Source organism: Bufo bufo, chromosome 1, assembly GCF_905171765.1.
Source record: "Bufo bufo chromosome 1, aBufBuf1.1, whole genome shotgun sequence".
NCBI classification, from domain to species: Eukaryota; Metazoa; Chordata; class Amphibia; order Anura; family Bufonidae; genus Bufo; species Bufo bufo.
The window spans coordinates 345,934,839-345,959,430 of record NC_053389.1 but is presented as its reverse complement, the minus strand read 5'-3'; the positions used below and the strand labels follow the sequence as shown (position 1 = coordinate 345,959,430).

At 43.0% G+C, this 24,592-nt stretch overlaps 1 protein-coding gene across 2 annotated transcripts in view; it reads left to right on the top strand.

Annotated features, from left to right (window-relative positions):
* Nucleotides 1-24,592, top strand: part of SLC23A1 (solute carrier family 23 member 1) — a 434,941-nt gene that overhangs the window by 207,022 nt on the left and 203,327 nt on the right. For both annotated transcript variants that reach the window (XM_040442715.1, XM_040442724.1), the window contains exon 6: nucleotides 721-902. In XM_040442715.1, coding sequence (XP_040298649.1) covers nucleotides 721-902 — 182 coding nt within the window. The remainder of the gene's footprint in view (nucleotides 1-720; nucleotides 903-24,592) is intronic.

Genomic DNA, 24,592 nt, shown 5'->3' with positions numbered 1-24,592 from the left:
CAATGCTAGTGCATTGGAGTCTATTAGACCAGCAATCTAATGATTGCTTGTTATATTTCCCTATGGGAACTATAAAAAAAACGTTAAAAAAAAAGTTTAAAAAAAAAAAGTTTTTAGAAATACATTTTTTTTAAAATATTTAAATTCTAATCACCTTCCTTTCCTCAAAATGAGAATAAAAAAGTAAAAAAACAAAAAAAACACATCATGCGTATCGCCGTGTATGAAAACACCCGTACTATCAAAATATAAAAGTATTTATTCCATATGGAAAAAGGTGAAACAAAAAAAAGCGTTAACATGGATGACTTGCCTTTTTTGGTCGCTTCTCTTCCCACAAAATTTTTTCATAAAAAGTGATTATAAAGTTGCACACGCCCTAGAATGGTATAAATAAAAAGAACAGATTGCACTGCAAAAAATAAGCCCTCATACAGCTCCGCACACAACTACAAAAAGAGCGCAAAATGAAAACGCAAAGACAAAAAAACCTCCGGCGTAGGAAGGGTTACATTTTGCACTCATTTAGCTGGGGAAGGAAAGTCAGTTAAGGCATTTTGGTGCTGGAACTAACTTTGCTCATTGCCCATGTGGATGTTACTTGTAACCTGTGTAAATATTGTGCAGACTAAGTTTATTCTGAAAAAAGTACAGTACTTCTGAATTCTAATGCAGACTTACTAGGTTTGGCTGATTGAATGCTTTTTTCTAACTTTGTAGATACAAGGATCAATTATAGTTTCAAGTGTGCTTGAAATTATTATTGGGTTTGTCGGCCTTCCAGGAATATTGCTCAACTATATTGGACCTCTAACTGTCGCACCAACAATTTCCTTGATTGGTCTCTCTGTTTTTGAAGCTGCTGGACAAAGAGCAGGGTCACACTGGGGTATATCCATTCTGTAAGTAGTTCCCAACATGTCTGTTTTTGCTAATATTTGTGTTTCAAAGATAATTGTGTGAAAAAAACCTCAAAGATCTTTTCTAATAACTCCTCCTTGTGCTGTCCCTTTATTTATTCCTCCTGCAAATATATAAATAAATGAATTGAAAGCTAGGCATTAGCATTTCCCTTAGCACTGACAGGATAGTGTTAGAGTGTGTCGATATAAACCCTTTGACGGATTGAACTGTAACATCCAGTCAATATAAAGTGCTTGAACATTTCCAAGAGTTCCCTTTAGGGTGGGTTCACATCAAGTTTTTTCCCATCCGTTTAACGTATACTAAAAAAGGTATACGGTAAACGGATGCCTCAGACTGATGCTTTTCTTACTGTACTTTGCAGGATACAAGAAAGTTCTGTGCTGCGTTTCTGTATCCTCTTTTTTTTTCTAATGTATTCATCAAACGGAGGCATAAAATGTGATGTGTACCCCCAGAACCAACTTCCTAATTTTAAACATCTGCTACAGAAAATTAGGCCCTTTGAACCATTTTGCACAAATGATATCAGAATGAACTTTGATCACATTTACTACAGTTATAGGGGTCTAAGCAGGGTATTTGTGGAACTCCCATAGAAGTGAATAGAAAGAGCCGTGCATGGGCTCCTATTAGAGGGGTTTCTCGGTATTTATTTGCACATGTAGTCCATGTGTGTATACATGTCAATACAAACCGAGCCACAATGCCAGCGGCGTTCAGAGACAAATAGGTACCACTGATGAAGACCTGGGACCCTGTACTAATGAGATGGTATTTTGTATCAGGTTTCTTCTGATTTGGTCTCTATTAGAAAAAAACTTGAGTGCAGATAATCACATATGTCGGTCATGCAAAAATCAAAGCATTATCACAGAAAGCAAAAACCAATTAAAACATAACTTTTAATATATATTACAGGGCTGGCCAACCTGCGGCTCTCCAGCTGTTGTAAAACTACAATTCCCACCATGCCATGCTGTAGACTGATAGCTGTAGGCTGTCTGGGCATGCTGGGAGTTGTAGTTTTGCAACAGCTGGAGAGCCTCACGTTGGCCAGCCCTGATATATTATATAAAAAGAGCCCAATTAGGGCTATCAATGTATATCCCAATGTAGCACTGCTATACCGATAATCAGTGATAAACTTGGCATCAGGGGCAAATACGGGCTACATAGCGGGAAATCTGACCCTGTCGGAACCCTAAGTAGTGGCTCAGCCCAGCATCACTCTGATTTGCTGCAACTGGAGCAACTACTGTTCACCACACGTGGGACGCCACCTGTGATTTACCAAAGCCGACAATACTGCACTACAAACTGTGAGTATAATTGCCTCGGCTCTCCTGTACTAAAAAGCAGCAATAGTGCACTGATATAATATACATAGCGACTATTGAGTCGCAACAGCTGCAGTGACTATTTAAAAAGCCTTTATTCAAAAAGACTTTATTCAAATAAGCAGATGTAATCCCCATTTCTTGGGGCATCGATTGGGTGAAAGAACCCATCTGGAAGGATACAATTTACCATCCAACGAGTCCTGGTGCATATACAGTCGAACTATTGAAATTATACAGATATCAAAACGCAATTTTGCTAATTTATATTATTATCATTATATTGGGTTTTATTGTATTCAATAGTTTTTCTATTTTTAGTATTTTATTACTTTTAAGAGTGTTACATTTTATGTATGTTTATTCAACAGTTTATATCACTAATAAATAAAATATTGTTATATTAACCATCCGTGTGGTACCGAATATTGGTGTGCCCTACCATCCTTTGCTACAAACCAATGTATGTAGATCGCTGAGTTAGATTCACGTTTTGAGCAAAGATTCTCTCCTATTCTCTCCCTGAAATCACCAGCAGCATCCTGTCCCTACACTAAGAACAGCAGAGTGATGTGCAGCGCTACGTGACTCCAGCTTATATAGAGGCTGGGTCATACGCTACACTGGCCAATCACAGCCATGCCATTAGTAAGCATGGCTGTGATGGCTTCTAAGGGCACAGAGTTAAACTCTTGTTGATTGGCTGCTCTGCAGCCTTTCAAAAAGCGCCAAGAAATTGCCGAACACTGAACCCGAACCTGACTTTTTACTGAAATGTTTGGGTTCGGGTCCGGGTTCCAAAAATCCTAAAGTTTGGTACGAACCAGAACTTTACAGTTCGGGTTCGCTCAACCCTACTTAGGAGGAGAGATGGGTTTTAATTTATGAAGAGAATGTTCCTTTATAAAGATTTGTTTTTCTTCAGAAGGGCTACCATCATCACTTTCTGCCTCTGACCTCCACACCGAAGGTTTAACCTTTACTCTACTGACATATTGTTTCTGTCTGGATTGCAGATATTCTTTTTTTGCATTTTGTTATTTTCTTTATAGATTCTTTTGCATTCCTTTTCTAAATCAACGTTAGAAATTTGACATTCTGACAATTCACTAGAGACTTGACCTAATTTCCATTCAAGAGTTTTGATTATCTCTTTATGTTTATTATCTCTGTCATCATATTTTGATAAGTTAGCATACAATTGTGCTAATTCACCAGAAACCATGGCGGCCTTAATTTCAATCCCATCTCTTTTTGTAATTTATAAATTTTATCAGCCTGTTGACCATTCTTATGTTTTGCCTTGTCTAATTGTTTGGCCAATTCACAGATCAAATTCATAAATTCAGGCCAAGATTTAAGTATTAATAGATCCTTATCTTTCTTATGTTTAGCTTGAGCAAACCTGGATTCCTTATACCAAACATCATTTGCATATTCTGCAGCTTTTCTTTCCAGACCAATTGCCCAGTCCCTTATATCCTCCTTTATATCCAATCTATCTTGAATAAATGACATCACATGATATTTTAGTACTAGCTTCTATACTAGCCTGAATGGCTTGGCTAGCCTCACTGTTGTCTCCAAACATTTTCAACTTTGCACTACCAATACACTCCAATTAATCAAGATATTATCAAACATATATATTTTGCACAACAATCTTTGTCTCAACGTATGGCAGATCTCAGCAGTGCCTCCAAAATATGTCAGAATGTTTATACTGCTTCTGAAAAACAGTCTATTTATGTAAAAAAGTCAGAATCTATATTCAAGGAGATTCCAACTTATTTTCATTAACCAAACAAGAGCTAAGTATGACTCTTTTATCTGAGCTGAGTTGAAGACAAAATAAACATTTATACAAAATATGTATTTTTATTAATAATATTTCAGTCCAAATAGAATAAAATATTAAATCAGTGACAATAAAATGGTAATCAACAATAATATGCAATTAAGAAAAACTCAATAACCTAGATAATATAAAGATAATGAATACATGAATCAGATATCAGAATAATAACTGGAAACAAATATTCAAGAAAAATAACTGAAATAAAGTGGCCTAAGTGGGATGAAATGCTCAAAAACCCTAAACACTATGCTGTGTTTATAACTGGAGGAGCAATTCCTCCGCACGTGATCCGTTGCTAATGGAAATCCCCAGCTAAAATGCATATAATGGAGGATGTTGGCAGCGGACCACATGCACCACAAAGGCATCCTACACAAGATGGGATACTGTGTGGATGCAAATATAAAAATACATAAACCACTGTGCATGCTGTAAAAAAATTACGCTCTAAAACATTATATGCGAGTGCATGCTGTTCAGCTGACCCTATAAAAAAAAAAATTGTTGAGGGCCTGCAGTTGAGCTGACCCTATAAAAAATTTTGAGTTGAGGGCCTGCAGTTGAGCTGACCCTATAAAAATTTTTGAGTTAAGGGCCTGCAGTTGAGCTGACCCTATTAAAAAAAATGTGGAGGGAATATATACAACCTAGATGAGGAGGAGGAGCAGGAGAAAACAAGATTCAACCATATACTCTTTTTTTGTGGTGGAAAAGGTGCATGGGAAAACACTACAGTAGATTGAGTACATTATAAATGATAGATTGAAATTGCCTTTATGTTCATCATCAGCTCAGCTCTGCTCTGGTGGAGTTGAGAAGTCAGGGGCAATCCAGGCCATTTTTATCTGAGTCAACCTGTCAGCATTGCCAGTGGACAAGCGGATAAGCTTATCTGTTATAATGCCACCAGCAGCACTAAATACACGCTCAGTCAAAACGCAGGCGGCAGGGCAGGGCAGCACCTCCAAAACGTAGAGCACAAGTTCGTGCCACGTGTCCAGCTTGGACACCTAGTAGTTGTAAGGCACTGAGGGATCATTGAGGATGCTGACATGGTCTGCTATGTATTCCTTCACCATCTTCCAAAACTTTTCCCTCCTTGTACCACTAGGCTGCGCTTTAGGGTGAGGTTGCTGGCGGGGTATCATGAAAGTGTCCCATTGTAATATGTAATATGTCTCCAAATATAAAATATTTATGCATGAAAAATTTATCAACCTGATTTGGTAATCCTATCCAAATCTAGTGTATGCTTATTTGGAGTAAAGAACACCTGGAGGACTCATCACCAGGATTCAGCAAGAGTTATATAAAAAATGAATAATGTGATTTATTTTCAGTCTTCATAAGAGTTGATTACTTACAGAAATAGGTTAGGAAAAGTCTTAGTCTAATTGTCCATGAGCGAATGTTGGTAGTCCTTGAGGTATCATTGTTAAAGGCCAGGTATCCTCTTCTCAAGATTCCATGTGTCTTCTCTTCTAGCCATCGTAAAACAACCCAAAACAGAGTGTGAGAGTGAGGGTAAAGAGATGACCACCCCTTGTCTGTCCCTGTCAGTCATTTATACCATAGATACAGGCGTCTGTTTACTAATGTATGGGCTTATACATTGTCATATATGGTAGACTTCAAATATAGTTCTTGACGTCCTCATACAGACCTCTCATTGCCAAGTGTATCACTATAAATGGTGTCACTGTGTAGTGTAATACATACTTTATATTAAATATCAATTAATATTATATCACATATTATTTAACATTTCCCCCTCTTGTGGGTGAGATAATCTATTCGAACCCACAACATCAAATTTTACAATTATCTTGGACTCTTCATTCTTCTTTATAAATTAATTAATTGTCCATCAATTATTTATTTGACAATAAAATAATACTATTTGCTGAACATATGGTAAACTGTGATTGAATGCCAATGAAATAAATTTAGAAACAAATCTACTATCTGATTAGGCATCTTTTTCTCTTCATCATCTTCCTCTGGTCTTGTCATGATGTTGATACTGTGATTTCACTAAATTTATCTCAAATTTAAATCACATTAAGTCTATAATAGGATTGATAGAACTGGATGTGGATGATGTGCAATTCTTCAATTGAATTTTATCATATTTTCCAATGATGTTCATGTACAAGATGTATTGTGTGGTGACACAGCTTTCTTGGACACAGATTTTAACTTACAAACATATCAGGAATTCCCTGGTCTTCTTCAGAAGTGTCTGTGAACAGCTGTGACTTCTTTGTCATTCCCCTTCTTTCTCACCAGGTTTAACATGGTAGAACATTATAAGGAAATTAGAGTAACTGTCCATTCAGCCTCATATGAAGAATTTCATGCACTCAGCATAATTGTTGACAATCAAGTAAAATTAATGTAGACCTTTATCAAAGCTTTTAACTTTGGTATGACAAGTAGCAGATTCCTGAACTTTACAAAGGTGTTTATGGCAATCCAATGGAACAGCTTTTTCAGAAAAAAAATAACAACCTAAACCATACATAGGCGCTAAATAACTCACTTCTAAAAACCCTATTATAACTCTAAATCACTTACTAAGGCTCATCAGCACTCGCTTTTCTTGAGCTCAGTTCTCCATTTTGGATGTCAGTCTTTCTGTCATAGACCTCCTTTCTGTGTGGACAGAACTTTCTTTTATGAACTTTACCTCTGGAGATATCTAAGGACAGTTGTGCTCCAAGTGCTCTTCACCCTTGTCTTGGGTCACTCTCCAGTGCCCCTTATCTTCACACCTTTCCCAGAATATAATACAGATTTGTTTACCTCCAAGTCTTTTCCTGGGACTCTGTGCACATTTCTTGTTGACTTTAGTCTTGATTAAAAATTTCTTTCTTATTACTACACCAAAGTTGGTGATTATAGCTAACCTATAGTATCACAGTGTACCATACCATTCATTTATTACCATATTATATCTCAACATAATATAGATGTTTATGTATTATTGAAAATATTATCCTAATACAAAATCCTTTATGTAAGTGTAGACTTTTTATCTTTATTCCTTCAGTCATGTATCTTTGTGTATGTTTGTGGAAATGTTTATAAATAAAAATTATATTGATTAATTTAATTGATCACATAAAATATTTTTCTACAATAAACCCAAATCTTTACCTTTTTTAATAAAGTAATATTCTGCATGAGATATGATATATTACTCTATTAACTCGGAGCCTTTTTTTAAAAAAAAAGGAACAAAAAGATTGACTCCTTAAGCAGTAGGATATACTCCTTAGAATCCTTACATAAACACTCTCTTTCAGAGTTACAGTTTATGGAATTATCAAACCTTAAAGCTGAACTGAAATCCCTTTTGCAACACTCTACAGCCAAATATTTCCTGAATTCGCAACACAAATTCTTTGCTCACGGAGACAAAGCGTCTAAGTTTGTGATGCGTAGGTTAGGAACAGAAGATCAACGAATTATATTCATTAATTAGATTCCCCCCAGGGTAACCCCCTTTATTCCTCAAAACTAATAGGTACTCAATTCCGTACATTCTATGAATCATTATACAACCTTCCACCAACACTGAACCCAGAAGCCCACTCATCTCTCCTAACGTTTTTCCTGGATTCAATTACATTACCAAATATCTCACCCAGCCAAAAACTTAAACTGGCATCCCAATTTACGCTAGAAGAATTGACTACGGCCTTAAAGAAATCCCCTCATGGCAAAAGTCCAGGTCCGGGTGGACTACCAGTATACTATTACAAAACCTAACAACAAATTGTCCTACCTCATCTGCTCTCAGTTTGTAACCTGACTTTACAGGGGAAGCAACTTTCCAGAGATATGACGATGGCTCACACAACCCTGATTCCCAAGAAAGGGAAAAATCCCAAACAATGTGCAAGTTATAGGCCCATCTCACTCCTCAACATAGACCTCAAATTATTAGCAAAAATGCTAGCGAACCGCCTTGCAGCCCTTCTCCCCTCGCTGGTGCATGGGGATCAGGTAGGCTTTGTCAGAGGAAGAGAAGGCAGAGACAATACGTCCAGGGTCCTAAACGTAATATACCATTCTAACGTCCGCTCTAAACCATTGCTCCTTTTGAGTACAGATGCGGAAAAATCATTTGATAGAATCAATTGAACATACCTGAAGCAAATCCTATTCGGGTTTGGCCTGCCTGGTCCCTATGTACAGGCCACCTTCGCAATGTACGCTCAAGCATCAGCCTCAGTATTAATCAATGGGGACCTATCTGATACATTTCACAAACAGAATGGCACCCGCCAGGGATGTCCCCTTTCCCCCCTGCTATTCGTCCTAGCTCTGGAACCTCTTCTTATCAAGCTGAGAGCAGATCCGGAAATCCAGGGAGTGGTGTTGGGAGGTCACGACCACAAGATTGCAGCCTTTGCTGATGATATTATGATTATGACCTCTAATCCGAAGAATTCACTTCCTATAATCCAAAAATATATTGATATATTACTCTATTAAATATCATTGTATTCTTCTTCTTTAAAATATAACTGTAAATATAAACCTTTGTTTAGGAAAGCAACAAATATGTATTAACATAATCCCTATAGCTGAAATGCATTCCAATATAATTGACCCATATATTTGAATGATCATTTATGAGTTTCAATTCCTATCACTGATCCAGGATTAACTCCTTTTATATTTGGAACCTCTCTAGACTGTAATATCCCAAATAACAATTACAATAACTCCATGATTACCATGTAGTTCATGTATGTCATACTCACATATCCTGATTAGATGATTCATACAATTGCGTAATGGATATCTACATAATATTTCATTATACCCTTGTATTTGTATACTTTCTTCCATATACCAATACTTATTGACTCAAATCAACTAAATTTGACTATTTTCTTAGACTTGAGAGACACGTCTGCCTTGATGATCTTTGACCATCACTCTTGGATAAACAAAACATGAGTGCTTTACCATAAAGTAGGAATTTTGAAAACCTTACAAATGTTCCGTTTGTGGATATATATATATATATATATATATATATATATATATACACACACACACATTATATATTCACCTTAAGACCAATATATTACTATCATGCATACAATATATCATATCTTCCTATACATGAGGATATAGTTCTGTATATAAGGATATAGTTGTGTATGTGTGTGTAGTATCAATAATAAATCATCAGTATAAATAAATAAAAACACTTTTGAAAACTAAAATAAACAAACAATCTTATAGAAAGTAAATTCCATAAAAATATTACCATGAAACATTAGTAAATCAAATTGAATTTTTTTTATCATTCTATATACTGGGTCATCAAATATTTAACTTAATATAATTTATAATGTTATAGAACCTTTAACACTAAGATTAAGTGTCTTCTTGAACATATGTGTGTCACATTACTATTATAAGGCCTCAATATTATCCATATTCTTAACACAATTTAGACAAATTTCCTTTATCTAATTTCCAGTATAAATGTTAGATATATAATTGTCAACACAAATAATTAAATATGTTGTATAATCCTACAATATATCTGACAAGACATTATAAATAATAAAATAATATGACCATCTTTCAACTAATAATGTATTCATTTCTAACTCATATTTTATGCTCAGTCTTAGAATAGCATTCACACGTACTCACATGGCACATACTCACATAGCACAGCAGCTGCTCACATCACTCTTACATCATAATGTGCTCATATAGCCAATTAACTTCAATTAATAAAATGATGTATTAGAACCCATACGTATGTACAGGTGAAACTTGAAAAGTTTGAATATCGTTGAAAAGTCCATTTATTTCAGTAATGCAAATTAGAAGGAATTGCATTAATGCAGCTTAAAATTAGAATTTTATGAAAAGGTTCAACATTCTAGGCTCAAAGTGTCACACTCTAGTCAGCTAATTAATCCATATCCCCTGAGCAAAGGGTACCTCAAAATTGAGACTTTGGGTCTTCATAAGCTATAAGCCATAATCATCCAAATTATAACAAATAAAGGCTTGAAATATCTCGCTTTGCATGTAATGAGTCTATCTCATATGTTAGTTTCACCTTTTAAGTTGCATTACTGAAATAAATGAACTTTGCACGATATTCAAAGTTTCACCTGTATATTTTGTAATGCGCATTATAAAATAATTTTCTGTAATAAACCTGAAATACTTCATTTTGTGGACCACAAATAAACAATCCTTTGGTATTTTGCATAAACTTAAGCTTTTTGAATTTCTAGAATTTTGGTCTTTCCATACCATTAACCTATTCTTAGACAACACAAATGTCATCATGTGTTTCTGTCAATCAACTGACCACATGCTTTAATCATAATGGCTGCAAACAAGACATACCATGCTTCATGCTTTTCCAAAAGTAAGTTACATCTTTTTAATATCTTACATTTAGTATTATTCTGTTAGTCAAACATTGTTACATAGATTAATAGTTTGATTACTAGACATTCCATGCAATTATGAAAGTTATTTAGTAATGTGTCGAAAATTGCTATGAAAGGAAGATTTTGCTCATTTCGGTCAAATGCTGCTTCTTAAGAAATTTTCTACTGGAGAAAATATAAAAATAGAATAAGGCTACTTTCACATTAGCGTTTTTCTTTTCCGGCATAGAGTTCCATCACAGGGGCTCTATACCGGAAAATAACTGATCAGGCATAGCCCCATGCATTTTGAATGGAGAGTAATCCGTTCACGATGCATCAGGATGTCTTCAGTTCAGTCATTTTGACTGATCAGGCAAAAGAGAAAACCGTAGCATGCTACGGTTTTATCGCCGGCGAAAAAAACTGAAGACTTGCCTGAATGCCGAATTTTTTTCCATAGGAATGTATTAGTGCCGGATCCGGCATTCAAAATACCGGAATGCCAGATCCGTCCTTCCGGTCTGCGCATGCGCAGACCTTTAAAAATGGGAAAAAAATAAATACCGGATCCGTTTTGCCTGATGACACTGGAAAAACGGATCCGGTATTGCAATGCATTTTTCTGACTGATCAGTCTGAAAAATGCCTGATCAGTCAGAGAAAATGACATGCGTTTGCATACAGTTTGCCTGATCAGGCAGGCAGTTCAGGCAACGGAACTGCCTGCCGGGTTCAAACAACGCAAGTGTGAAAGTACCCTTAGGCTACTTTCACACTTGCGTTGTTCTTTTCCGGCATACAGTTCCATCACAGGGGCTCTATACCGGAAAATAACTGATCAGTTTTATCCCCATGCATTCTGAATGGAGAGTAATCCGTTCAGTTTGCATCAGGATGTCTTCAGTTCAGTCGTTTTGACTGATCAGGCAAAAGAGAAAACCGTAGCATACTACGGTTTTATCTCCGGCTAAAAAAACTGAAGACTTGCCTGAATGCCGGATCCGGCATTTTTTCCCATAGGAATGTATTAGTGCCGGATCCGACATTCAGAATACCGGAATGCCTGCATGCGCAGACTGAAAAAAAGGTGAAAAAATAAATGCCGGATCCGTTTTTGCCGGATGACACCGGAAAGACGGATCCGGCATTTCAATGCATTTTTTCGACTGATCAGGCATTTTTAAGACTGATCAGAATCCTGATCAGTCTTACTAATGCCATCAGTTAGCATACATTTTGCCTGATCCGGCAGGCAGTTCCGGCGACGGAACTGCTTACCGGATCTCTCTGCCGCAAGTGTGAAAGTAGCCTTACATTAAATACAACAGATTTCATCATATTTTCCCAGCAATATTATCTGTATAAAGAATATACAAAACTCTTATTCTTATATTCTCTGACCTTCTATGGTTAGAGAGAAATGTCTCTAGACTCAAGACATATGAGAATAGGGTCCTGTTACTTTTACAACTCTAGCTTCTGTCTCCTATACCAGGCATGCTCAAACTCTACAAAAATAGAAAAGAGAGGATGAGACCATAATCTAAATACATGGTTTATCCTACAATGTGCTGATCTTACAATAAGTATCACATTCCTCTGTATATACCTATATACTGCATATACCTATATACTTCTTCCGTATGCCTCAAAGCTACTTGAACAACACGTCCATTCAGAACTGTCCTCTCACCTGTCACCGCCAGCTCTGTGAGAAGGTCTGTTAGACGTTCTTCGCTACCACTTGCATGAAGTTCTTTGTTTTGGTTTCACTTTGTCATCTCCTTTCCTTCTCCCAGCTGTCATCTATTTGCACTGATTGTCTCCCTTTATATTCCCTCCCATACTGCCTCACTTTGCGGTTTATACTTCTTCCTGGATGAGTTGTTCACTGCTGGAGGCTCCTTCTCCTGATTCCTCAGATAAGTCTGTTTCCTTTATTTGTGTTTACTTGCTGGCTTGATTGTAGGTGACCCTGACTCCGTCCGTATTAAGTGCAGGGAGTCGATGGTCGTGTCCCCTCACTATTATAGGGTTTTCAGGTGTCAGATAGTATAAGGTACGTGGACATGCAATCGTCTACCATAAAGATCTTTGCATGAGCATAGCAGTCAGGGAGAGCTCTAGGGGTTTTATAGGGCTCACCCATATGCTCCTTAGTTTGGGATCAAGCCAGTCGGATGTTTATTTATAAGTTCCAGCTTTCTGCAACACCATCCGTGACATCACCTCTTCTCCTGCTCCCTCTTCGACCGCCTATAATCTGGCTTCCGACCCCACCACTCAACTGAGACTGCCCTTACCAAATTTTATTTACAGTTGGTCACTAGGACCATTGATGTCCCTAGGCTGATACGTGTTATTAATTATAAAATATAACATTTATTTCTTGTCTAGTGTTGAGCGAACAGTTCGAGCATAGTTCGGGTCCGTACCGAATTTTGGGGTGTTCGTGACACGGACCCGAACCCGAACTTTTTCGTAAAAGTTCGGGTTCGGGTTCGTCGTTCGGCATGTATTTTGGCGCATTTTGAAAGGCTGCAAAGCAGCCAATCAACATGCATCATACTACTTGCCCTAAGATGCCATCGTAGCCATGCCTACTATTGGCAAGGCTGTGATTGGCCAAGTGCAGCATGTGACTCAGCCTCTTTATAAGCTTGTGCGCACGTCGGGACGTGCTCACTCCCGATGTAAATAGAACAGGGATAGACGCAGCTGATGCTAGGGCGAGAATAGGCAGGGATAATTGAATAACTGGAAGCAAATTTCTCTCCTCCACCTGTGATTCATCTGAACAACTGCAGCTGAGCTGCTTTTTTGATAGGGATTGGCTATTTTTAGAGTGGCCAGAGTGATTTTTCCATCCACATGTACCTGGGCTGACCGCCGGCCGCCATTTTGCGACTTGTAGTGCTGCAGCAGAAGCTGCCACAGTGTGCATTCCAAAGCTCCAAACAAGTCAGACATCTACACCTGGGATTCAGAACAATAGCGATTTAGCAGCACAGTCCAAGGCTATTTTTTTTAAAGGTTGTGCAGACCATTTTGTGGCACATGTTACTGGGCTGATAGGCGGCGGCCATCTTGGGACTAGTGCTGCAGCACAATCTCTCCCAACGTCCATTAATCACTTGTAATAGTGGTCTGTGCCATAGAAATCCTACATCAGGGACTTGGGTGTGCTTGTGTCACCCCTACTAATACCAGTCCACCTGTAATCCATACAGTGAAAAGCCATAAAGTATTCCAGTGAGGGAATTTTTTTTTTATTTAAAAAAGGCCAAGTTAGTTTATCTGGCGTTCAATATACTAGATACAGTTAGGCCTGCGTTTCATACATCTGGAATTAGCAAACTAATGTGCTGGGGTTGGGAAAACATATATGTACCCATACTAGAATCTGTCAAAGAAAGCGGTACTCACATATAACAGTCATTCCATCTGTAATCCATACAGTCAAAAGACTGAAAGTATTCCAGTGAGGGAATTTTTTTTATTTAAAAAAGGCCAAGTTAGTTTATCTGGCGTTCAATATACTAGATACAGTTAGGCCTGCGTTTCATACATCTGGAATTAGCAAACTAATGTGCTGGGGTTGGGAAAACATATATGTACCCATACTAGAATCTGTCAAAGAAAGCGGTACTCACATATAACAGTCATTCCATCTGTAATCCATACAGTCAAAAGACTGAAAGTATTCCAGTGAGGGAATTTTTTTTATTTAAAAAAGGCCAAGTTAGTTTATCTGGCGTTCAATATACTAGATACAGTTAGGCCTGCGTTTCATACATCTGGAATTAGCAAACTAATGTGCTGGGGTTGGGAAAACATATATGTACCCATACTAGAATCTGTCAAAGAAAGCGGTACTCACATATAACAGTCATTCCATCTGTAATCCATACAGTCAAAAGACTGAAAGTATTCCAGTGAGGGGATTTTTTTTATTTAAAAAAGGCCAAGTTAGTTTATCTGGCGTTCAATATACTAGATACAGTTAGGCCTGCGTTTCATACATCTGGAATTAGCAAACTAATGTGCTGGGGTTGGGAAAACATATATGTACCCATACTAGAATCTGTCAAAGAAAGCGGTACTCACATATAACAGTCATTCCATCTGTAATCCATACAGTCAAAAGACTGAAAGTATTCCAGTGAGGGGATTTTTTTTATTTAAAAAAGGCCAAGTTAGTTTATCTGGCGTTCAATATACTAGATACAGTTAGGCCTGCGTTTCATACATCTGGAATTAGCAAACTAATGTGCTGGGGTTGGGAAAACATATATGTACCCATACTAGAATCTGTCAAAGAAAGCGGTACTCACATATAACAGTCATTCCATCTGTAATCCATACAGTCAAAAGACTGAAAGTATTCCAGTGAGGGAATTTTTTTTTTATTTAAAAAAGGCCAAGTTAGTTTATCTGGCGTTCAATATACTAGATACAGTTAGGCCTGCGTTTCATACATCTGGAATTATCAAACTAATGTGCTGGGGTTGGGAAAACATATATGTACCCATACTAGAATCTGTCAAAGAAAGCGGTACTCACATATAACAGTCATTCCATCTGTAATCCATACAGTCAAAAGACTGAAAGTATTCCAGTGAGGGAATTTTTTTTTTATTTAAAAAAGGCCAAGTTAGTTTATCTGGCGTTCAATATACTAGATACAGTTAGGCCTGCGTTTCATACATCTGGAATTAGCAAACTAATGTGCTGGGGTTGGGAAAACATATATGTACCCATACTAGAATCTGTCAAAGAAAGCGGTACTCACATATAACAGTCATTCCATCTGTAATCCATACAGTCAAAAGACTGAAAGTATTCCAGTGAGGGGATTTTGCTTATAAAAAATAATATATTTCATTGTGGTGCGAGTTGAATCGCAACAATGAAGAAAAATACTATTAAGGGACGAGGACGCGGTCGTGGTGGTGTCCGTGGAGCCTCTGTTGCTGGTAGAGGACGTGGCCGTTCGGCCCCAGGCGCACACAGTAGGGAACGAACTCCCTCAACTAGCCGGCAGAATGTACCGCAATATCTCGTGGGGCCCAATGCCGCTCTTAGGATGGTAAGGCCTGAGCAGGTACAGGCATTAATCGATTGGGTGGCCGACAGTGCTTCCAGCACGTTCACCACATGGTCTTCCACCCAGTCTTCTGCGGAAAGCGCACAGGTGGCACCTGAAAACCAAGCCCATCAGTCTGTCACATCACCCCCAAGCATATCAGGGAAACGGTCTGAGCCACAAGTTATGCAGCAGTCTCTTCTTCTGTTTGAAGACTCTGCTTCCAGGGTTTCCCAGGGGCGTCCACCTAGCCCTTCCCCAGTGGAGGAAGACATACCATGCACTGACGCACAACCACTTATGTCTCCAGATGAAGAGGACATGGGAATACCACCACAGCAGAGTCACCGACTCTCTGATGATGACGAAACACAGGTGCCCACTGCCGCGTCTTTTTGCAGTGTGCAGACTGAACAGGAGGAGGTCAGGGAGGGAGACTGGGTGGAAGACGATGCAGAGGACGATGAGGTCTTAGACCCCACATGGACTGAAGGTCGTGGCGATGACTTTCACAGTTCAGAGGAAGAGGTAGTGGTGAGACCGAGACAACAGCGAAGCCAAAGAGGGAGCAGGGGGCCAAAGCAGACGAGCCGCCGCCCCCAGAGTTCGCCTGCTACTGGACATCGCCAACAGGGACCCAGCCCCACAAAGGCAGCTTCAAAGAGTTCCCTGGCATGGCACTTCTTTAAACAATGTCCTACCGACAAGACCCGAGTGACTTGCACCCTCTGCCATCAGAGCCTGAGGCGAGGCATTAACGTTCTGAACCTCAGCACAACCTGCATGACCAGGCATCTACATGCAAAGCATGAACTGCAGTGGGGTACACACCTTAAAAACCAGGCACTCGCTGAGGCTCCCCCTGCTCCCTCTACCGCTGCTGCCTCGGCTTCCGCCTCGAGAGGAATGTTGCCACCTGCCGAGCAGCAAACAGAGGATGTGCCACCGACACCACCACCACCGCCACCGTCAACTAGCGTCTCCACTATATCACACAGCAGCGTTCAGCTCTCAATATCTCAAACCTTAGAGAGGAAGCGCAAATTCCCCCCGAGTCACCCTCGAGCCCTTGGCCTGAACGCCAGCATTTCTAAACTGCTGGCCTTTGAAATGCTGTCATTCCGGCTGGTGGACACAGACAGCTTCAAACAGCTGATGGCCATGGCTGTCCCGCAGTATGTGGTTCCCAGCCGCCACTACTTCTCCAAGACAGCCGTGCCTTCCCTGCACATGCAAGTGTCCGATAAAATCAAGTGTGCACTGCGCAACGCCATTTGTGGCAAGGTCCACCTAACCACAGATACGTGGACCAGTAAGCACGGCCAGGGACGCTATATCTCACTAACTGCACACTGGATGAATGTAGTGGCGGCTGGGCCCCCGGCGGACAGTTCCTTGGCGCACGTCCTTCCGCCCCCTAGGATCGCAGGGCATCATTCTCTGCCTCCTGTAGCCTCCTCCTCCTACTCGGCTTCCTCCTCCACTGCTTCCACCAGCTCATCCGGTCAGCCACACACCTTCACCACCAACTTCAGCACAGCCCGGGGTAAACGTCAGCAGGCCATTCTGAAACTCATATGTTTGGGGGACAGGCCCCACAGCGCAAAGGAGTTGTGGCGGGGTATTGAACAACAGACCGACGAGTGGTTTCTGCCGGTGGGCCTCAAGCCAGGACTGGTGGTATGCGATAATGGGCGAAATCTCGTGGCAGCTCTGGGACTAGCCGGTTTGACGCACATCCCTTGCCTGGCGCATGTGCTGAACTTGGTGGTGCAGAGGTTCATTCACCACTACCCCAACATGTCAGAGCTGCTGCATAAAGTGCGGGCCGTCTGTGCGCGCTTCCGCCGTTCACATCCTGCCGCTGCTCGCCTGTCTGCGCTACAGCGGAACTTCGGCCTTCCCGCTCACCGCCTCATATGCGACGTGCCCACCCGGTGGAACTCCACCTTGCACATGCTGGAGAGACTGTGCGAGCAGCAGCAGGCCATAGTGGAGTTTCAGCTGCAGCACGCTCGCGTCAGTCGTACTGCCGAACAGCACCACTTCACCACCAATGATTGGGCCTCCATGCGAGACCTGTGTGCCCTGCTGCGCTGTTTCGAGTACTCCACCAACATGGCCAGTGGCGATGACACTGTTATCAGCGTTACAATACCACTTCTATGTCTCCTTGAGAAAACACTTAGGGCAATGATGTTAGAGGAGGTGGCCTAGGTGGAGGAGGAGGAGGAGGATGAGGGCTCGTTTCTAACACTTTCGGGCCAGTCTGTTCGAAGTGGCTCAGAGGGAGGTTTGTTTAAGCAGCAGAGGACAGGTTCACAAGTCGCCAGCCAAGGCACTGTACTGGAGGACGAGGAGGATGAGGAGGAGGAGGTGGAGGGGGACGAGGATGACGCAAGTTCACAGCGGGGTGGCAGCCCAGGCCCATCACTGGTGCGTGGCTGGGGGGATACGGTGGACGATGACGATACGCCTCCCACAGAGGACAGCTTGTCCTTACCCATGGGTAGCCTGGCCCACATGAGCGAATATATGCTCCAATGCCTGCGCAACGACAGCAGAGTTGCCCACGTTTTAACGTGTGCAGACTACTGGGTGGCCACCCTGCTGGATCCCCGGTATAAAGACAATGTGCCCACTTTAATTCCTGAACTGGACCGCGACCGTAAGATGCGCGAGTACAAGCGCACGCTGATAGAGGCGCTCTTGAGAGCATTCCCACATGTCACAGGGGAACAGGTGGAAGGTGAAGGCAGAGGAGTGGCAAGAGGTCGCCAACGCAGCTGTGTCACGGCCAGCTGATCTGAGGGCAGGGTTAGCATGGCAGAAATGTGGAAAAGTTTTGTCTCCACGCCACAGCTATCTGCACCGACACCTGATACGGAACGTGTTAGCAGGAGGCAGCATTTCACTAACATGGTTGAACAGTATGTCTGCACACCCCTCCACATCCTGACGGATGGTTCGGCCCCATTCAACTACTGGGTTTCGAAATTGTCCACGTGGCCAGAGTTAGCATGTTATGCCTTGGAGGTGCTTTCCTGCCCGGCGGCCAGCGTTTTATCTGAACGCGTATTCAGCACGGCAGGGGGCGTCATTACTGACAAGCGCAGCCGCCTGTCCACAGCCAACGTGGACAAGCTGACCTTCATAAAGATGAACCAGGCATGGATCCCACAGGACCTGTCCCTCCCTTGTGCAGAGTAGTCCTTATTAACTGCCTAAAACATGTCTTGTTGTGCTACGGGCCACTTCTTTATTTGATACAAATTTTATGAAACCCACAGTTGAATGAAACTCTTCTCTGTCTGGGCGCCGGGGCCTAACCAGATGAAAGTGGCCGGTTAAACTAACGGGTGACATGAAGCCATAACCTCTGCCATGCTACCTCTGTCTTCTGTCTGGGTGCTGAGGCCTAAGTCAAATAAAGCGGTCTTCTGCTGTGCTGGGGGATATGAAGCTAATCTCTGACCTCTCTCCTCTGTCTGGGTCCAAAGGCCTAAATCACTGAAAGAGGCCTTCTCCTGTGGTGTGTGATATGATGCCAGAATATGTGCTGTGGGGCCTCTCTCCTCTTCCTGGGTGCAGGGGTCAAATAAACTAAATTGTGGCCTACTCCTGTGGTGGTTGATATGATGCCTGATTCTCTGATGTGGAACCTCTCTCCTCTGTTTGGGTGAAGGGGTCAAAGTAACTAAATGGTGGCTTCTCCTGTGGTGGCTGATATGATGCCAGAATATGTGCTGTGGTGCCTCTCTCCTCTTCCTGGGTGCAGGGGTCAAAGTAACTAAATGGTGGCTTCTCCTGTGGTGGCTGATATGATGCCAGAATATGTGCTGTGGGGCCTCTCTCCTCTTCCTGGGTGCAGGGGTCAAAGTAACTCAATGGTGGCTTCTCCTGTGGTGGCTGATATGATGCCAGAATATGTGCTGTGGTGCCTCTCTCCTCTGTCTGGGTCCAAAGGCCTAAATCACTGAAAGAGGCCTTCTCCTGTGGTGTGTGATATGATGCCTGAATATGTGCTGTGGTGCCTCTCTCCTCTTCCTGGGTGCGGGGGTCAAAGTAACTCAATGGTGGCTTCTCCTGTGGTGGCTGATATGATGCCAGAATATGTGCTGTGGGGCCTCTCTCCTCTTCCTGGGTGCAGGGGTCAAAGTAACTCAATGGTGGCTTCTCCTGTGGTGGTTAGTATGATGCCAGAATATGTGCTGTGGGGCCTCTCTCCTCTTCCTGGGTGCAGGGGTCAAAGTAACTCAATGGTGGCTTCTCCTGTGGTGGCTGATATGATGCCAGAATATGTGCTGTGGGGCCTCTCTCCTCTTCCTGGGTGCAGGGGTCAAAGTAACTCAATGGTGGCTTCTCCTGTGGTGGCTGATATGATGCCAGAATATGTGCTGTGGTGCCTCTCTCCTCTGTCTGGGTCCAAAGGCCTAAATCACTGAAAGAGGCCTTCTCCTGTGGTGTGTGATATGATGCCTGAATATGTGCTGTGGTGCCTCTCTCCTCTTCCTGGGTGCGGGGGTCAAAGTAACTCAATGGTGGCTTCTCCTGTGGTGGCTGATATGATGCCAGAATATGTGCTGTGGTGCCTCTCTCCTCTTCCTGGGTGCGGGGGTCAAAGTAACTCAATGGTGGCTTCTCCTGTGGTGGCTGATATGATGCCAGAATATGTGCTGTGGGGCCTCTCTCCTCTTCCTGGGTGCAGGGGTCAAAGTAACTCAATGGTGGCTTCTCCTGTGGTGGTTAGTATGATGCCAGAATATGTGCTGTGGGGCCTCTCTCCTCTTCCTGGGTGCAGGGGTCAAAGTAACTCAATGGTGGCTTCTCCTGTGGTGGCTGATATGATGCCAGAATATGTGCTGTGGTGCCTCTCTCCTCTACCTGGGTGCGGGGGTCAAAGTAACTCAATGGTGGCTTCTCCTGTGGTGGCTGATATGATGCCAGAATATGTGCTGTGGGGCCTCTCTCCTCTTCCTGGGTGCAGGGGTCAAAGTAACTCAATGGTGGCTTCTCCTGTGCTGATTGATATAAAGCTGATGGTTGTGCCATCTGACATGGTTGCCAGGGTCTGATTCAATGGGGGCCTACTCCTGTGGTGGGTGATCTAAATGCCTGATTCTCTGCTGTGAAACCTCTCTCTTCCGTCTGGGTGTAGGGGTCAAAGTCTTTCAAAGTCGCCTTCTCCTGTGCTGATTGATATGAAGCTGATGGTTGTGCCATCTGACATGGTTGCCGGGGTCCCATTAAATTGTGGCCTACTCCTGTGGTGGTTGATATGATGCCTGATTCTCTGATGTGGAACCTCTCTCCTCTGTTTGGGTGAAGGGGTCAAAGTAACTAAATGGTGGCTTCTCCTGTGGTGGCTGATATGATGCCAGAATATGTGCTGTGGGGCCTCTCTCCTCTTCCTGGGTGCAGGGGTCAAAGTAACTCAATGGTGGCTTCTCCTGTGGTGGCTGATATGATGCCAGAATATGTGCTGTGGTGCCTCTCTCCTCTTCCTGGGTGCAGGGGTCAAAGTAACTAAATGGTGGCTTCTCCTGTGGTGGCTGATATGATGCCAGAATATGTGCTGTGGGGCCTCTCTCCTCTTCCTGGGTGCAGGGGTCAAAGTAACTCAATGGTGGCTTCTCCTGTGGTGGCTGATATGATGCCAGAATATGTGCTGTGGTGCCTCTCTCCTCTGTCTGGGTCCAAAGGCCTAAATCACTGAAAGAGGCCTTCTCCTGTGGTGTGTGATATGATGCCTGAATATGTGCTGTGGTGCCTCTCTCCTCTTCCTGGGTGCGGGGGTCAAAGTAACTCAATGGTGGCTTCTCCTGTGGTGGCTGATATGATGCCAGAATATGTGCTGTGGGGCCTCTCTCCTCTTCCTGGGTGCAGGGGTCAAAGTAACTCAATGGTGGCTTCTCCTGTGGTGGTTAGTATGATGCCAGAATATGTGCTGTGGGGCCTCTCTCCTCTTCCTGGGTGCAGGGGTCAAAGTAACTCAATGGTGGCTTCTCCTGTGGTGGCTGATATGATGCCAGAATATGTGCTGTGGGGCCTCTCTCCTCTTCCTGGGTGCAGGGATCAAAGTAACTCAATGGTGGCTTCTCCTGTGGTGGCTGATATGATGCCAGAATATGTGCTGTGGTGCCTCTCTCCTCTGTCTGGGTCCAAAGGCCTAAATCACTGAAAGAGGCCTTCTCCTGTGGTGTGTGATGTGATGCCTGAATATGTGCTGTGGTGCCTCTCTCCTCTTCCTGGGTGCGGGGGTCAAAGTAACTCAATGGTGGCTTCTCCTGTGGTGGCTGATATGATGCCAGAATATGTGCTGTGGTGCCTCTCTCCTCTTCCTGGGTGCGGGGGTCAAAGTAACTCAATGGTGGCTTCTCCTGTGGTGGCTGATATGATGCCAGAATATGTGCTGTGGGGCCTCTCTCCTCTTCCTGGGTGCAGGGGTCAAAGTAACTCAATGGTGGCTTCTCCTGTGGTGGTTAGTATGATGCCAGAATATGTGCTGTGGGGCCTCTCTCCTCTTCCTGGGTGCAGGGGTCAAAGTAACTCAATGGTGGCTTCTCCTGTGGTGGCTGATATGATGCCAGAATATGTGCTGTGGTGCCTCTCTCCTCTTCCTGGGTGCGGGGGTCAAAGTAACTCAATGGTGGCTTCTCCTGTGGTGGCTGATATGATGCCAGAATATGTGCTGTGGGGCCTCTCTCCTCTTCCTGGGTGCAGGGGTCAAAGTAACTCAATGGTGGATTCTCCTGTGCTGATTGATATAAAGCTGATGGTTGTGCCATCTGACATGGTTGCCAGGGTCTGATTCAATGGGGGCCTACTCCTGTGGTGGGTGATCTAAATGCCTGATTCTCTGCTGTGAAACCTCTCTCCTCCGTCTGGGTGTAGGGGTCAAAGTCTTTCAAAGTCGCCTTCTCCTGTGCTGATTGATATGAAGCTGATGGTTGTGCCATCTGACATGGTTGCCGGGGTCCCATTAAATTGTGGCCTACTCCTGTGGTGGTTGATATGATGCCTGATTCTCTGATGTGGAACCTCTCTCCTCTGTTTGGGTGAAGGGGTCAAAGTAACTAAATGGTGGCTTCTCCTGTGGTGGCTGATATGATGCCAGAATATGTGCTGTGGGGCCTCTCTCCTCTTCCTGGGTGCAGGGGTCAAAGTAACTCAATGGTGGCTTCTCCTGTGGTGGCTGATATGATGCCAGAATATGTGCTGTGGTGCCTCTCTCCTCTTCCTGGGTGCGGGGGTCAAAGTAACTCAATGGTGGCTTCTCCTGTGGTGGCTGATATGATGCCAGAATATGTGCTGTGGTGCCTCTCTCCTCTTCCTGGGTGCGGGGGTCAAAGTAACTCAATGGTGGCTTCTCCTGTGGTGGCTGATATGATGCCAGAATATGTGCTGTGGTGCCTCTCTCCTCTTCCTGGGTGCAGGGGTCAAAGTAACTAAATGGTGGCATCTCCTGTGGTGGTTGATATGATGCCTGATTCTCTGCTGTGAAACCTCTCTCCTCCATCTGGGTGTAGGGGTCAAAGTCTTTCAAAGTCGCCTTCTCCTGTGCTGATTGATATAAAGCTGATGGTTGTGCCATCTGACATGGTTGCCAGGGTCTGATTCAATGGGGGCCTACTCCTGTGGTGGGTGATCTAAATGCCTGATTCTCTGCTGTGAAACCTCTCTCCTCCGTCTGGGTGTAGGGGTCAAAGTCTTTCAAAGTCGCCTTCTCCTGTGCTGATTGATATGAAGCTGATGGTTGTGCCATCTGACATGGTTGCCGGGGTCCCATTAAATTGGGGCCTACTCCTGTGGTGGGTGATCTAAATGCCTGATTCTCTGCTTTGAAACCTCTCTCCTCCGTCCGGGTGTAGGGGTCAAAGTCTGTCAAAGTCGCCTTCTCCTGTGCTGATTGATATAAAGCTTATGCTTGTGCCATCTGACATGGTTGCCGGGGTCTGATTCAATGGTGGCCTACTCCTGTGGTGGGTGATCTAAATGCCTGATTCTCTGCTGTGTAACCTCTCTCCTCCGTCTGGGTGTAGGGGTCAAAGTAACTAAATGGTGGCCTACTCCTGTGGTGGGTGATATGATGCCTGGTTCTCTGCTGTGGGACCTCTCTCCTTTGTCTGGGTGCTGTGGTCAAAATAATAGTAAGTGACCTTCTCCATTGGTGGGTGACTTGAAGCCTGATTCTGTGCTATGGGACCCCACTCCAATTAATATTGTTTAATTTTTATTTATTTTATGTTAACTCATCATTTCCCTATCTACATTTGTTTGCAGGGGATTTAACTACATTTTGCTGCCTTTTGCAGCCCTCTAGCCCTTTCCGGGTGTGTTTTACAGCCTTTTTAGTGCCCAAAAGTTCGGGTCCCCATTGACTTCTATGGGGTTCGGGTTCGGGATGAAGTTCGGGTCGAGTTCGGATCCCGAACCCGAACATTTTTCGAAAGTTCGGCCGAACTCGTCGAACCCGAACATCCAGGTGTTCGCTCAACTCTATTCTTGTCCTTAAAAAATATCTAGAACTCTAAAGTTAAAATTATCAGCTATGCCTGCCTTATATGTATTGATAGTCGCATTAGGTCTGATTATTAGGTACATCCACTAGAGGGCACTCTACACTTGTAGCTGTTTCTCTCTTGTCTTTTTTTATTATTATGGCATCGTCTATACTCAAATAGTGCACACTGTTAATTCCACAGTGTGCTGCCTACTGACAGCAATTGCCTTCGTGGACTACACTACTCTTACTCATATATCTACCAGACCTCTATCCAGGCCAGACATATGCTGGCCTCACAGATCGGACGTTTAGCGTCTCCCACCACCTCCTTGTCTCATTTCCTCTCTGTTGGTGTCCCGCAAGGCTCTGTCCTAGGACCCCTGCTCTTCTCCATCTACACTTTTGGCCTGGGACAGCTCATAGAGTGCCATGGCTTTCAGTATCACTCCT